Below are 14,537 nucleotides of genomic sequence, written 5' to 3' on the forward strand. Positions count from 1 at the left end.
TGATTGATGGCTGATCTACTATCAATTGTCAACCTTAACCAAAGATCAACTTTTTGACCATAATTCAACATTGATTTAACATCTTTTGCTGAGTCAACACCCTTAAAGACATAAAAACAACATGTTAAAGTGTTGAAGGCTTTTTTCCCAGGTTTTTTGGGGAATTGGTTCAGGACTGAAATACAAAAACAGACATATGATAACAAATGATGAGAATTCACGCCTGGAAATGAACAGAAGTCAAAGCAAATGTCACTCGTGTTTTCTTTTCCTTTTATTCCTTTTTTCTGTATCATCCTAACCTTTTCTGATCTGAGTTGGCACATAAAAACAATCCCATTGTTGACCTGGCGCTCCCCTACAGATGTTCAGATAAATGCTGACAGAAACAGTCTCAGTGATTTAATATGGTCTTGTGATGGGACTTCTTGTGCATGTGCGTGTGCCTCCTGGAGTCCTCGTTCCTCCTCCTGGAGTCCTCGTTCCTCCTCCTGGAGTCCTCGTTCCTCCTCCTGCCGCTGATGCCGCTCTGCTGCAGCCGGTAGGTCTTTCTGGCCTGGACTCGCTCCTTCTCCAGAACCTCGGTGTCGTCCAGGATTACCAGACCTGGGATCTGGCTGATGACATATTGTCTGAGAGGGAAAGACCACAAGAGAAGCTGAGAAGCTGCTGTCAGCGACGTGACAAGATACGCTCCCGTTGAACATTAACCCATGATAGCTGGGAGGGAATATGTCAAAAATCATAAAGATTGTGCACTTGGTGACAAGTTTTTTATATTTGGCATGGTGTTAGGGCCAATCCCAATACACCCCCCTACTTTCTACCACTAGCCCTCCCTCACTACCACTACCCCTAAAAGAAGCCACAGATTTTAGGGCACTTGTAATCTTCCCAGGGGCATGTCCCGATACTCCCCCTACCCCTACTTTTCAGCACCACCCCTAAATTTTGCTGCTACGTCACTGCGTGGTTTACATAAGGAAGCTGAGAGCTAAAAGCTGTTATAATTTCAGCTGTAGCGCCGTTAATATGCCACTTTATTAAGTTTTAATATGTTTTCAGGCGTAAAAGTAACCGTTAAGATCCCCAACCTGGGCTCAGTTTATCCAAATAACGCCTGTTACGAGATTTGATCCTAAGTTTTCGGGATGAGAAGAGCTGCCGGCCCGGAGCAGCAGCAGCTCACGGCCGGGTCAACCTGCGCCGTCGTCCCGGGGAGAAACCTGCAGCTCTGTGGAGAATTACCGCTGGCTGAAATAAATCATTTAGGAAGATAAATGTTGGTTTAATAGATGAAATCTAACAGTTGTAGCTACGCCTGTTAAGAAATTTGCTCCGAAAATGTCTGGATTTCTGCCTGCCTGCCGGCTCCGGAACTGATTTATGGTTCTGCGTTAAATCGACGCAGAGCGTACGGCGTAGGGTACGGTGTACGGCGCACGTCGCCGCGTAACCTACGCCGTAGGCTCTGCGTTGGTGTAACGCGGAACCATAAATCAGCCTTTATTCTGGCGAGGTTTGAAAAAGACTTCGCAACAACGGGCAAACGAGTGATTATGTACATTCACTGAGTGAATATTATGAAAGTAAAATATATATTTCTCACTAGAAATGTAATCAAAACGCATTTTTATGCAGAAACTAACTCAAAATATTGATTTTATTCACAAAAAAATAAGAAATGTCCGCCATGTCTTTTTTTTTTTATTCAGTCTGCAAATGACGACGAAAAGCATTCTGGGAAATTTTTCTGGCCCTCGGTCAGCTAGTCAGCATCTAAAAACCCTCGCTCTGTAGGGCCACTCGTTTAAGCCACTCCCACTAGGTGGAAAGAGTGATTGGGACACCACTACCCTCACGGGAACGCGCAAAATTTAGGGGTAGTGATGAAAAGTAGGAGTAGTGGGAGTATTGGGACAGGGCCTTAATCAGAGCCGGCCCAAGGCATAAGCGAACTAAGCGGCTCCGTGACCACTAGGGGGCCCCCAAGAGAAAAATAAATAAAATGATTTTTACCTGTGTGAGTGATGATTCATACATTATCAATGGTATGTTATTGTACAAAAACTGTAACAAAACTATTTGTTTGATTTTATTAGTTTATTCTATTTAATAATGTCTGTTTTTGTACATTTGAATTAATTCTTATATGGAGAACATATTGACGAGGTTTTGTTTATCTAAGTTGAGTGATTTTAATTATAGTTCTAGTTTTTGTAGTACTTTGTTGTTGCACATTATTTAAAACCCAAAATAAAGTAGAAAACGTGTTTAGAGTAAATGGTTTATAAATGATCTATTTGATTATTTTGTTTCTTTTAGTAGGCTTACACTGTAGATGACACTCATTATCACACTTAAATGGTAAATGGTAAATGGCTTACACTTATATACACTTACACTTAGTACTATATCACTTTAAATATTAAGTGTAAATCAACCCCAGGCCGCTCTTGTAGCTGAATTTGCTCCCATTTCAGATTAAAACCCATAGATGGTAAAAACCTGCCAGGCTGACAGTAGGATGATGGAAACAACACTGCTGCAACTGTGACCTTTGACCTTTTATCTGCTGCTTCTCTGTGTGGCCAGTAGGGGCAGTTGCTGACTTTGCAAAATATAAAGTTTGTTAATCTGTTGTTGCTTCCATGGTCTTAATCCCTGTGGATTACAATCTAACTACAACAAAAGTTCTTACATCTAGTTTTACAAGTGTATTGTAATGACAGGGAAGAACATGAAATAGGTTTATAGTGGGTGTGTGAATGATCAATAATCAGTATTATTGGCAGTAATAGAGGGCCGTGTCTGTAATGCAAACTGCTCTTTTCTACCATTTATAGCAGACTTGAATAAAAAGTTTGTCATCATCACTTTGGTGACTTTAGGCTTTAGTCACCTTTAATGAAGCTATTGACGCGTCCACAACCTGGAAAACATTTTGAACGTGTGTTGTTGCACTAATAAACCACACGGGGGCGTCATGCTGCAATTTCTGATACCAGTGGACCTAAGAGAGATCTCAACAACCGGGATTAAAGCAGTGTTGCATATAACTGTATTATAACTGTATTATAACGGACAAATCAATTAAGGCTGATATTTTGTCATGTTGTCTTTGTATGTTTATATACTTAGATATACGTATTATATTTATATCAGAGTCATATTTATATCATAGTTATATTATATTCAGTACTCGAGTTGTAAAATACAAATAATATAATATATTACAAATAATAGCAGTGACCAAAACAGCTGCAGAAATACTGCAGGAATGACATAGCAGCAGTTAAATGCAGCCTTCTGTAAGCTTTAAATATCCACTGGGCTTACATCAAATACATCAAAACACAACAATAAAAAACACTTTTCTGAACTTATCAATATGACTCTGTCCTTCACAGGATAAGTAAAATGGATCACTGCAAAAACTCTAAATCTTAACAAGAATATTTGTCTTATTTCTAGTTAAAATGTCTCATTTTAGTAAAAAAATCTCATTACACTTAAAACAAGACTCATCACTGGAAAAAACAACAATTTTCACCTGTTTCAAGTAGATTTTCACTAGAAATGTCTTTTTCTTTTTAAGTTGGAGTTTCCCTGCAGTACCTCCGGTCCACCGGTTGAAGACCCCTGGTCTAGATATATATTTATTTTATATTATTTGTTTTTATTTCATTTTATTTATTTTTTAGTTATTTTATTTTATATATGATGCACTGACTGCAGAGCACTTTTAATTCAGTTGTACCTGGTGACAATGACAATAAAGATCTATTATATTCAATTCAATTCTACTCTATTCTATTCTATCCTATTCAATTCAATTCAATTCAATTTTATTTATATAGCGTCTAATACAACAGAGTTGTCTCTAGACGCTTTCCAGAGACCCAGAACATGACCTCCGAGCAGTTATTACATAAACAATGGCAGGTAAAAACTCCCCTAGTGGGAGAAAAACCTTAAGCCAAACAGTGGCAAGGAATTTCTTGAATATTCTATTCTATCCTATTCTATTCTATTCTATTCTATTCTATTCTATCCTATTCTATTCTATTCTAGTCTATTCTATTCTATTCTATTCTATTCTATTCTATTCTATTCTATTCTATTCTATCCTATTCTATTCTAGTCTATTCTAGTCCATTCTATTCTGTAAAAATAAGCCATTATTGGTACATTATAACCTGGAGTGCCCGGTTTGCTAGAACCTTCAGGAGAGAAGCGAGTGTTTGCAGCGTAGGCCGTGGTTGCTCACCTGTAGTCTACATACTGGGTGAAACTGCCGCCGTTGAAGTAACTTGGAGCAGCCTCGTTGTTCATCATGCTCAGGAATCTACAGTTAAAACAGGAATACGGAAACATACACGTGGTTTTACGCACTGTCCCAGCTTCCCTGCAGAAATGAAACAGAAGAAAAGGCTGACCTGATGTTTGGGACCTTCCGCCTGATCTCCTCCACGAACACGGGCAGGTTGTTGATCTTGTTCTTGTTGATGCACACGGTGGTGATGCTGGGCATGTAGGGGAACTTGACGTGAGACGTGTAGTTGTTGCAGTCCAGGATCAGCGTGCTGAGCTTCTCCAGCCGTCCCAACAGAGCCGGGTTCCGGTAAGGACTGAGTCAAGGAGACGAACCTGCTGGGATGTTCGCTGGAATGAAGGTGGGACCCTCAACACCCAGCTGCAGTGTTTCCCAAAGAACTGAAGACCGAAAACTTGTACTTTTACTTGAAGCCTTTGCTTTAGATCAGTCTGGAATCCTTTTACAGCCAAACCTGTCAGCATCAGCAAAGCAGTTTCCACCCAAATGCAGCACGCTTTCTGATTACATTTGAAATGTAAAATCAGATAATCGCGGTATCCTAGCTTTGATTCAGTCCCAGGGACCTGAAATGGTTGCTGTTTGTGTCTCTGCTTGTTCTCGTGTCTGTTTGTTTTTTCTCTTACAAATCTCAAAGGCTAGTGTGCTCGTTGTGCGTTTCCCTGTGTTTTTTGCATTTTAGACTAGCAGCGGATGTCACCCCTCACCCCCACGTATATATATGTATATATATATATGTTACGGTTAATGTAGAAAAATGGCTATTTCGTATTATAGGTCTGGGAAATGTACTCGCAAATATCCACTGTGACAGTCTTTGTGAGGAAAGATCTATTCCACCTTCTCTTTGCACCTCCAAAACAGACAAACAGTTTTTGCATCTCTCTCATGGAAGGTGCGCTCCTAAAGAAAGGTAGGAGCTGCTGGTAGAAAGACTGAGTGTCAGAAAGACTGAGTGGTAGAAAGACTGAGTGTCAGAAAGACTGAGTGACAGAAAGACTGAGTGTCAGAAAGACTGAGTGACAGAAAGACTGAGTGTCAGAAAGACTGAGTGGCAGCGTAAACTTTCAGTTTGAGCAACTGGAAAACATCTAAAATGGGAAAGAGCTGTTGTGCGATCGACTGTACTCATAATAATAATAATAATAATGACTTGGATTTATATAGCGCCCTTCTAGGCACCCAGAGCGCTTTACAGAAATCATTATTCATCCATACACATTCTCTCTGGTGGTGGTAAGCTACGTTTGTAGCCACAGCTGCCCTGGGGCAGACTGACGGAAATCATAGATTTAGCAAGAAATCGGAGTTATCGTTTTACAGACTGCCGAAAAATAAGCTTAAGAAAGACGAATGGATTGCTGCAATTCACAGAAACAACTGGATTCCAGGCACCGAAACGTGGATTTGTGTCCATGGACCACTGGTTCTTGGTAACTGTACCAAATATTAATGTCCATGGACCACTGGTTCTTGGTAACTGTACCAAATATTAATGTCCATGGACCACTGGTTCTTCAGGTAACTGTACCAAATATTAATGTCCATGGACCACTGGTTCTTCAGGTAACTGTACCAAATATTAATGTCCATGGACCACTGGTTCTTGGGGTAACTGTACTAAATATTAATGTCCATGGACCACTGGTTCTTGGGGTAACTATACCAAATATTAATGTCCATGGACCACTGGTTCTTGGGGTAACTGTACCAAATATTAATGTCCATGGACCACTGGTTCTTGGGTTAACTGTACCAAATATTAATGTCCATGGACCACTGGTTCTTGGTAACTGTACCAAATATTAATGTCCATGGACCACTGGTTCTTGGTAACTGTACCAAATATTAATTTCCATGGACCACTGGTTCTTGGTAACTGTACCAAATATTAATGTCCATGGACCACTGGTTCTTGGTAACTGTACCAAATATTAATGTCCATGGACCACTGGTTCTTGGTAACTGTACCAAATATTAATGTCCATGGACCACTGGTTCTTGGGAACTGTACCAAATATTAATGTCCATGGACCACTGGTTCTTGGTAACTGTACCAAATATTAATGTCCATGGACCACTGGTTCTTGGTAACTGTAGCAAATATTAATGTCCATGGACCACTGGTTCTTGGTAACTGTACCAAATATTAATGTCCATGGACCACTGGTTCTTGGTAACTGTACCAAATATTAATGTCCATGGACCACTGGTTCTTGGTAACTGTACCAAATATTAATGTCCATGGACCACTGGTTCTTGGTAACTGTACCAAATATTAATGTCCATGGACCACTGGTTCTTGGGGTAACTGTACCAAATATTAATGTCCATGGACCACTGGTTCTTGGGGTAACTGTACCAAATATTAATGTCCATGGACCACTGGTTCTTGGTAACTGTACCAAATATTAATGTCCATGGACCACTGGTTCTTGGTAACTGTACCAAATATTAATGTCCATGGACCACTGGTTCTTGGGGTAACTGTACCAAATATTAATGTCCATGGACCACTGGTTCTTGGTAACTGTACCAAATATTAATGTCCATGGACCACTGGTTCTTGGTAACTGTACCAAATATTAATGTCCATGGACCATTGGTTCTTGGTAACTGTACCAAATATTAATGTCCATGGACCACTGATTCTTGGTAACTGTACCAAATATTAATGTCCATGGACCACTGATTCTTGGTAACTGTACCAAATATTAATGTCCATGGACCACTGGTTCTTGGTAACTGTACCAAATATTAATGTCCATGGACCACTGGTTCTTGGTAACTGTACCAAATATTAATGTCCATGGACCACTGGTTCTTGGTAACTGTACCAAATATTAATGTCCATGGACCACTGGTTCTTGGGGTAACTGTACGGGTCACTGTCAAGTCCAACTGACGCTAATTTAAGCCCATAATCGGCTGTTATCCCGTCTTCTCCACTAGTTGCAGCAGTTTTTGCTGATGTTTTACAACTCAGTGTGAGTAAGGGGGCTGGTCCAGTGGGGAAGATACGTCAATGCAGACCCTCTATAGCTGATACAACAACATGGACAAGAGGTTACCGGGGGAAACCGTTGTCTAGAACAACAGTGTAGTTGACATTTCTGGGCTCTGAGGCATCTGGGATGGATCATAACGTAGATGAAAATGTGAACTCTGGTCTGAATAATCAGTATTCCACTTTGTTCTTGGAGGAGACGGGTGAAAAGTCCTCCAGACGTCCAGAGAAAAGAGGAAAGAGGCCGTCCAGACTGTTACCAGGGTCCGTGGTTGTGCCAGTGCACTTGGCAAAGCTTGTTTCCGCTTCGGTTTGTAGGAAGAATGGGCCCAAGAAATAACCAAAGATCTTACATCACTTCGTTTTTATCAAAGCCTGAAGCCTTTTCAAGAAGGAATGACAACTTTAAAGACAGTTCAAACACTGAAGGTGCTGCTGCTCTGCTGGTGCGCTGAACAAACACATCCATGACGTGACAGAAAGTCAGTTTACCCCCCCCCCCCCCAAAAAAAAAACCAAGATAAAGCATTCTACTTAGGTGCATTGATCCTAGTCAGACCAATGTGAACCAGCACTGATCTTTTTTTTCTGAATTTAGTGCCACAAAAGAAGTTAGAAACAGCTAAATATTGTATCTCATCTCACATGATGACCCAAACTCAACCCGCAGTGGTAAAGTTCTTGTTTTGAGCACATTTGGGCCTGCTCTCATGAATCCTGCTCTTTCCAGGCCAGAACTTTTCATGTCACTTGATTCTCATCAGCCAGCTGGCGTGTTTTCATTTCAATTATTCCAAACACGAACCCAGAAGGAGCCTGAAACGCAACATTTCCAAATTAAAGTCTGTCACTGAGCTGCAGATTATCCCGACAGCCATGTCGGGGGGAAAAATCAACTGCTGCTGCTGCTGCTTACAGCGGATTAATGACTTGTTTAAGAAACAGTGATAATAATGGTGGAACTAATGGCGCTTTTCCACTAGTACCTACTCAGCCCGACTAGTCTCGCCTCGGTTTGGCTCTTTTCCACTAGGGGTCTAACGTGCCGTGTAGATACTTTTTCTGTAACTATTCTGCCGAGTCTGCTGAGTCGGCTGTATCTGACATCATCACACTACAGGCCACCGATTGGTCGGGGGGTTGGAGTCAGACGTCTGAGTCAGGAGGTGGAAATCAGAGAAAGAGACTCTGACGGATTCTTGTTCATTTTATTCAACCAGCAACGGCAGCAAAAGTCTGTTTCATGATCCAACTCTGAGGGTCAGATGTTCATAAACCTGGTGCTGAGGAGAGAATTAAAAAGGGATCTAGACGGGGGATAAGACGGGATCTACCAGGAGCTCTGTCTCTTCATAGCTGCTCGCGGCTCCAGCGGACTTTTCAGAGACAAACAAAATCTAAAAAAACTACAACAAACTATAACTTGATATTGAACATAAGCCACAGATTCAGCAGCACATCTATCATCTCCTCCAGGTTCTACATCTTTAGTGTTGTTGTCTTCTTCGTTTAGATACACAATCAAATACTTCACAGCAGCTTCTCCAACCTCCTACTTCTGATCTGGGTATTGAAAATAAACGAGGGCAAGGCGAGTGGAGTCGGTCTGAGTAGGTACTAGTGGAAAAGCGCCATAACCTAAGATGTTTGAGAAGGTAAGATGGCGCTCTTTCTCTCCACTGCATGGCTGCTCCCCCATCTACCCTCAAGACTGATGTCTGAATAAAACTGAAGAATTCACTGAATTGAAGAAGAATTCACTTGACCCATTGATTTCCTTCACTTGGAGAAGTTGGACGTTACATGATTACAACTATTATGAATTCAACTGAACTGGATTGAAAACAGCGAGGAAAACGTGTGTCTACTTGATGGTCCAAACCAGATCCTCCGAGTCCAGAGACATCGAATTATGGCTCTGACTAGTGGAGATGTAGAGAAGGTTCATGCTTGACCTGTTATCCATCAGTTATTAGCGCAGCGAAGAGTTCAGACGTCATACGTGTCCAGATTAGATTTACGGCCTTTACGCACTGGAATCCCTCCAGATTCCTGTAATGATTTCATATTATTATGGGTACTAGAAGGATAAATTGGCAAATCATTTCCAAATATAGAACAAGACTATAATAGTTAGTCTCAAATATAGCTTGGTGGTAGATATGCTGCTATGCTGCATGCTATGCTGCAGGGGGGCACCGACATGATCCACTGGGCGGTGCCTCTCACCTTTCTTCTCCTCTCCTCTTCCTTTCCTCTCTTCTCCATTTCCATTTTTATTTATTATATTATATTATTAAGTATCACATAGCTATCATTTTTGTCCATCGCTCCTGTAGTTTCTTGTGCTGGCTCCCCTTTTCTTTTCTTTTTTTTCTCTTTTGTACATGGTGCAGCATCCTCTGCTGGTGGCAAAGAGCATCTCTGAATGCACAACACCGGAACCTGCAGCGTGGGACTGAGAGGGGCAGGGTAACGGCCCGGTCAGGCGGGGGAGAGGTTTGTCCGTCAAGACTCCTTTCCCTGGCCCTGCCCCTTCTCAACCTTTCCCCGACCCTGAACCTAACCTGGGGCTTGCTGAGAGAGAGACCGGAGAGACCAGAGAGACTGCCGTGACTCGTGTCATAGACGAGGCTCGACCTTCAAACGCTTGAATGTTCTTCAGAACCACGAAAATGTAGATGTAGACCTTTTCTTCTTAGTCGCCACAAAGTCCGGCACTAAATGCACTTAAAAAAGCCTGTAATAGTTATATCTGCCAATGTGCAGTCTGTCTAACCAACTGTTCCTACATATGTTGGATTATCTTTTTGAAATGTCACAATTAATATTCAAGTCGCTTTTTTGTTCTGCTGCAAACTGTGCTGTTTTCTGTTTAAATTGTGTATTTATATTTCGATTGTTGTACGGCGACCTTGAGTGCCATGAAAGGCGCCTAACAAATAAAATGTATTATTATTATTATTACAAGGTTTCTGTCATAAGCACATTTTCATAGAAAAAGGACAAGAAAAGGTTATTTCAGGTCATTTACAACATATGTCATTGGTTCCTTACCCTCCAGGGAATAGGAAAAGGATACTCATCCAGCAGATTGTAACTCAGGTCCAGCACCTCCAGGGTGTCCGTCTGTGTCAGTATGGAGTCATAAGGGATCTCCGTTAGACCCTGGTAAGCAAAGGAGAGCCACTGGAAGCCCGAGGCGTGGCTGACTGGTCCCAGCGTCTGATGATCCATGACCACAACCGCAGCTCTGTGAGCTCCTCTGTTCGCACTCGGAAGGAGGAAAACTCGAGGGCAAGCGAGACGATTACGGCAGGACCATGACCTGAGTGAGCAACGGGCACAACAGGGTTAATGTTACACGTCCAGGACAAGCTTCTGAGTTTGTGTTGAAGAGACGAGAGCTGGTTTACCTGAAGTGAGGTTATCAGCCCACTTATAAACTCAAAAATGTCTTTTTTTCAATAGCCCCAAATCAGGATCAGTTGGAACCTTATGAAGAATGCCAATAAACAAATCAACAAAACCACCGATTTTGCTTCTATTTCCACTTTTATTTCTTTGTAGACATTATGAACCAATGATATTTCATGTTTCTTTTCTTTCTCAATTTCAATTCAATTCAATTCAATTCAATTTTATTTATATAGCGTCTAAAACAACAGATGTTGTCTCTAGACGCTTTCCAGAGATCCAGAACATGAACATAAACATAAACATAAACATAAACATAAACATAAACCCCGGAGCAATTATTACATAAACAATGGCAGGTAAAAACTCCCTTAGTGGGAGAAAAACCTTAAGCCAAACAGTGGCAAGGAAAAACTCCCCTATAGGAGGGAAGAAACCTTGAGCAGGACCAGGCTCATAAGGGGGGACCCTCCTGCCGAAGGCCAGACTGGGGGAGTCAGGGACGTCGACAGCACACAGCAGGCAGGTGGAAGCAGCAGCGGGATGACCAGAGGGGGGGGGGGGCGTCAGCAGCACACAACAGTCATGTGGAAGCAGCAGCGGGATGACCAGAGGGGGGGGGGGTGCAGGCAGGCGGAAGCAGCAACAGCAGACATCCACGTAGGCAGGTGGAAGAAGCAATGGGATGACCAGAGGGGGGGGGAGGGCCGGGAACACAGGCCAGAACGCAGCTCCTGAGGCTCCGGCCTGCAAACATACACAAAAGAGAAAAAAGGGGGGCCGGCACAAGAAACTACAGGAACGATGGACAAAAATGATAGCTATGAGATATTTATAATAAATAAAAATGGTAATGGAGAAGAGAGGCAGGGAAAAGGAGAGGAGAAGAAGGGTGAGAGGCACCGCCCAGCGGATCATGTCGGTGCCCCCCTGCAGCATAAGCCTATAGCAGCATATCTACCGCGAAGCTATATTTGAGACTAACTATTATAGTTTTGTTCTATAGCTGCGACTATGACTACTGACTCTAACACACTAAAGTTTACACTACCTAGAGATTTACCAACACCAGCTAGAGGTTTACTAAACACTAACTATAAGCTTTACTAAACAGAAAGGTTTTAAGTTTAGTTTTAAAGGTGGAGGTGGTGTCAGCCTCCTTAACCCAGATTGGAAGTTGGTTCCAAAGTAATGGTGCCTGATAGCAGAACGCCCGCCCTCCAAATCTACATTTAGATACTCTAGGAACTACGAGTAAAGTATTTCATTTCATCTGTTGAACAGAAGTAGGATCCAAATGCAGGGGAGTTCTTTGCTGAACCGCAAGCGCTGTCTGAGCGGAAAGGAGAAAAACCACCCAGCGAGGCGACGCACGCGTGACATGAGAATAAAAGCCAAACAATTAGAACTGAAAATGGCTGAAAATCACAGGCCAAGCTTAAAAATGGAGCGTGGCATGTTTGTCCGTTTATGGATTTCATGCAAGGCAAGGTAAAGAAAGGTAATGCAAGGTAGAAAAAAGAAAGGACAGCTAAGGCAAGGCAAAGAAAATAAGAGGCCAGGCAAGCTAAGGCAAAGAAAGGTAATGCAAGGTAAAGAAAGGCCAGGCAAACTAAGGCAAAGAAAGGTAATGCAAGGTAAAGAAAGGCCAGGCAAAGAAAAGGAAAGAAAGGCCAGGTAAGCTAAGGCAAAGAAAGGGAAAGAAAAGAAAGGCAAGATGAGGTAAAATAGGCAAGGCAAAGAAAAGGAAAGAAAGGCCAGGTAAGGTAAGGCAAAGAAAGGCAAAGATCTTATTTCAAACAATGATAATGTCAGCAGGTGACTGAAATGAAAGAGCAGAGTCCGTGTCTTTGTGGAGCAGAGTTTGAACTATTTACCGGAGTTTTCTTCCGCATATCACTGGACTATTTAAGGAATGTGGACGGATTTTAGTGTAAAGAGTAAGACAGTCAGACGTAACTGGAAAAATGCTTTGAGGTCAGATGAAACAGCATCCTCTGCCGGTGGCGAAGAGCATCTCTGAATGCACAACACCGGAACCTGCAGCGTGGGAGTGAGAGGGGCAGGGTGCGGCCCGGGCAGGCGGGAGAGAGATTTGTCCATCAAGACTCCTCTCCCTGGCCCTGCCCCTTCTCAACCTTTCCCCGACCCTAAACCTAACCTGGGGCTTGCTGATTGGGCCGGAGCTTCGGGAGCTGCGTGGTGGCCTGCGGTCTCCACTCCCGGTCATCCCGCTGCTGCTTCCAACTGCCTGCGGTCCCCATCCCTGGTCATCCCGTTGCTGCTTCCACCTGCCTGCGGTCCCCACCCCCGGTTATCCCGTTGCTGCTTCCACCTGCCTGCTGCCCCCGCCCCCCCCCCACCCCCGGTCATCCCGTTGCTGCTTCCACCTGCCTGCTGTGTGCTGTTGACGTCCCCGACCCCCCAGTCTGGCCCTCGGCAGGAGGGTCCCCCCTTATGATCCAGGTCCTGGTCCAGGTTTCTCCTTATGATCCAGGTCCTGGTCCAGGTTTCTACCCCCTTATGATCCAGGTCCTGGTCCGGGTTTCTTCCCTCCTAAAGGGGAGTTTTTTGCAGTGCTTCTCAATCCTGGTCCTCGTGGGCCCCTGTCCTGCATGTTTTAGATGTTTCCCTGCACCAACACACCTGATTCTAATTCTAAGGTCCCCATTAGCTTGTCATCAAGGTCTGCACAGCTCTGTTGATGACACAGGTACTTTTATCACCGTGTGCTGAAGCAGGCTAGCATCTAAAACATGCAGGACAGGGGCCCACGAGGACCAGGATTGAAAAACACTGGATTAAGGTTTTTCTCCCACTAGGGGAGTTTTTAGCTGCCATTGTTTATGTAATAACTGCTCGGGGGTTCATGTTCTGGGTCTCTGGAAAGCGTCTGGAGACAACTTTTGTTGTATTAGACGCTATATAAATAAAATTGAAATGAATTGAATTGAAAGTGAGGCTCAGTGATGATATGAAGTTCCATCAAAGCCACTGGCGAGATTCCCTTCTGTAATGGTGGCGTTAATGTAAAAACTAGGGCTGTCAAAGTTAGCGCGTTAATAACGCGTTAACTTAACGTCCTCTTAACGCCGACAATTTTTTTAACGCACGATTAATGCGCGGGATAAAATAAAAACAAAAGAACGCGCGTTATATCCTTTCCGGCGGTCGACGACAACGTAGCTTGAGGAAAAGTATGGTGGACTACTGCGTGAACTTTTTTGAAAAGCGAGGAAAGATGGAGAAAAGGGATTTTTGAACAGCAAGTTCACTTTCATAAAGATGCAGATGGTTCGCTGGACAAGACTAAAGTTATTTGCATGTACTGTCGATTTGAAATGAATTACCATGGAAGTAAGTGGAGTCTCAAATACACTTGCAGTCAAACACACGACCGATGCAGAGAGAAACCCTCGTCAAAAGCAGACAACGCTGGATAGCAGCTTGCAAAAAAAGCGCCTGGACAAGTCTACAAACAAAGTTGGGGATTGTATTTATGAAGGAATGTTACATTCAGGTCAAAAGCCTTTTTTTTGGTGGAAAGTTGAATAAACATTGGCATAAAGCAGCATATTTGCCATTTTTCATGTTGTTACCAATATTAAAAACATTAAAAATATACCTTAAGGTAATTTAAAACAGCAAAAAATGTGTGACTAAACGTGCGATTAATATGTGATTAATCGTGAGTTAACTATGGACAACAAGCGATTAATCGCGATTAAAAAAATTCATGGTTTGACAGCCCTAGTAAAAAACGTACGCTGAGGTTTC

At 42.8% G+C, this 14,537-nt stretch overlaps 1 protein-coding gene across 1 annotated transcript in view; it reads right to left on the bottom strand.

Annotated features, from left to right (window-relative positions):
* Positions 1–261: 261 nt before the first annotated feature.
* frem1a (Fras1 related extracellular matrix 1a) overlaps positions 262–14,537 on the bottom strand; it is an 89,620-nt gene continuing 75,344 nt past the window's right edge. Inside the window, exons 36-39 of the mRNA XM_061709454.1 lie at positions 10,425–10,671; positions 4,440–4,621; positions 4,271–4,348; positions 262–632 (exon numbers count right to left, since the gene is read on the bottom strand). Of these exons, the coding sequence (XP_061565438.1) occupies positions 395–632; positions 4,271–4,348; positions 4,440–4,621; positions 10,425–10,671 (745 nt within the window). The 3' untranslated portion in view covers positions 262–394. The remainder of the gene's footprint in view (positions 633–4,270; positions 4,349–4,439; positions 4,622–10,424; positions 10,672–14,537) is intronic.

The sequence above is a fragment of the Cololabis saira genome, chromosome 20 (assembly GCF_033807715.1).
Source record: "Cololabis saira isolate AMF1-May2022 chromosome 20, fColSai1.1, whole genome shotgun sequence".
NCBI lineage: Eukaryota > Metazoa > Chordata > Actinopteri > Beloniformes > Belonidae > Cololabis > Cololabis saira.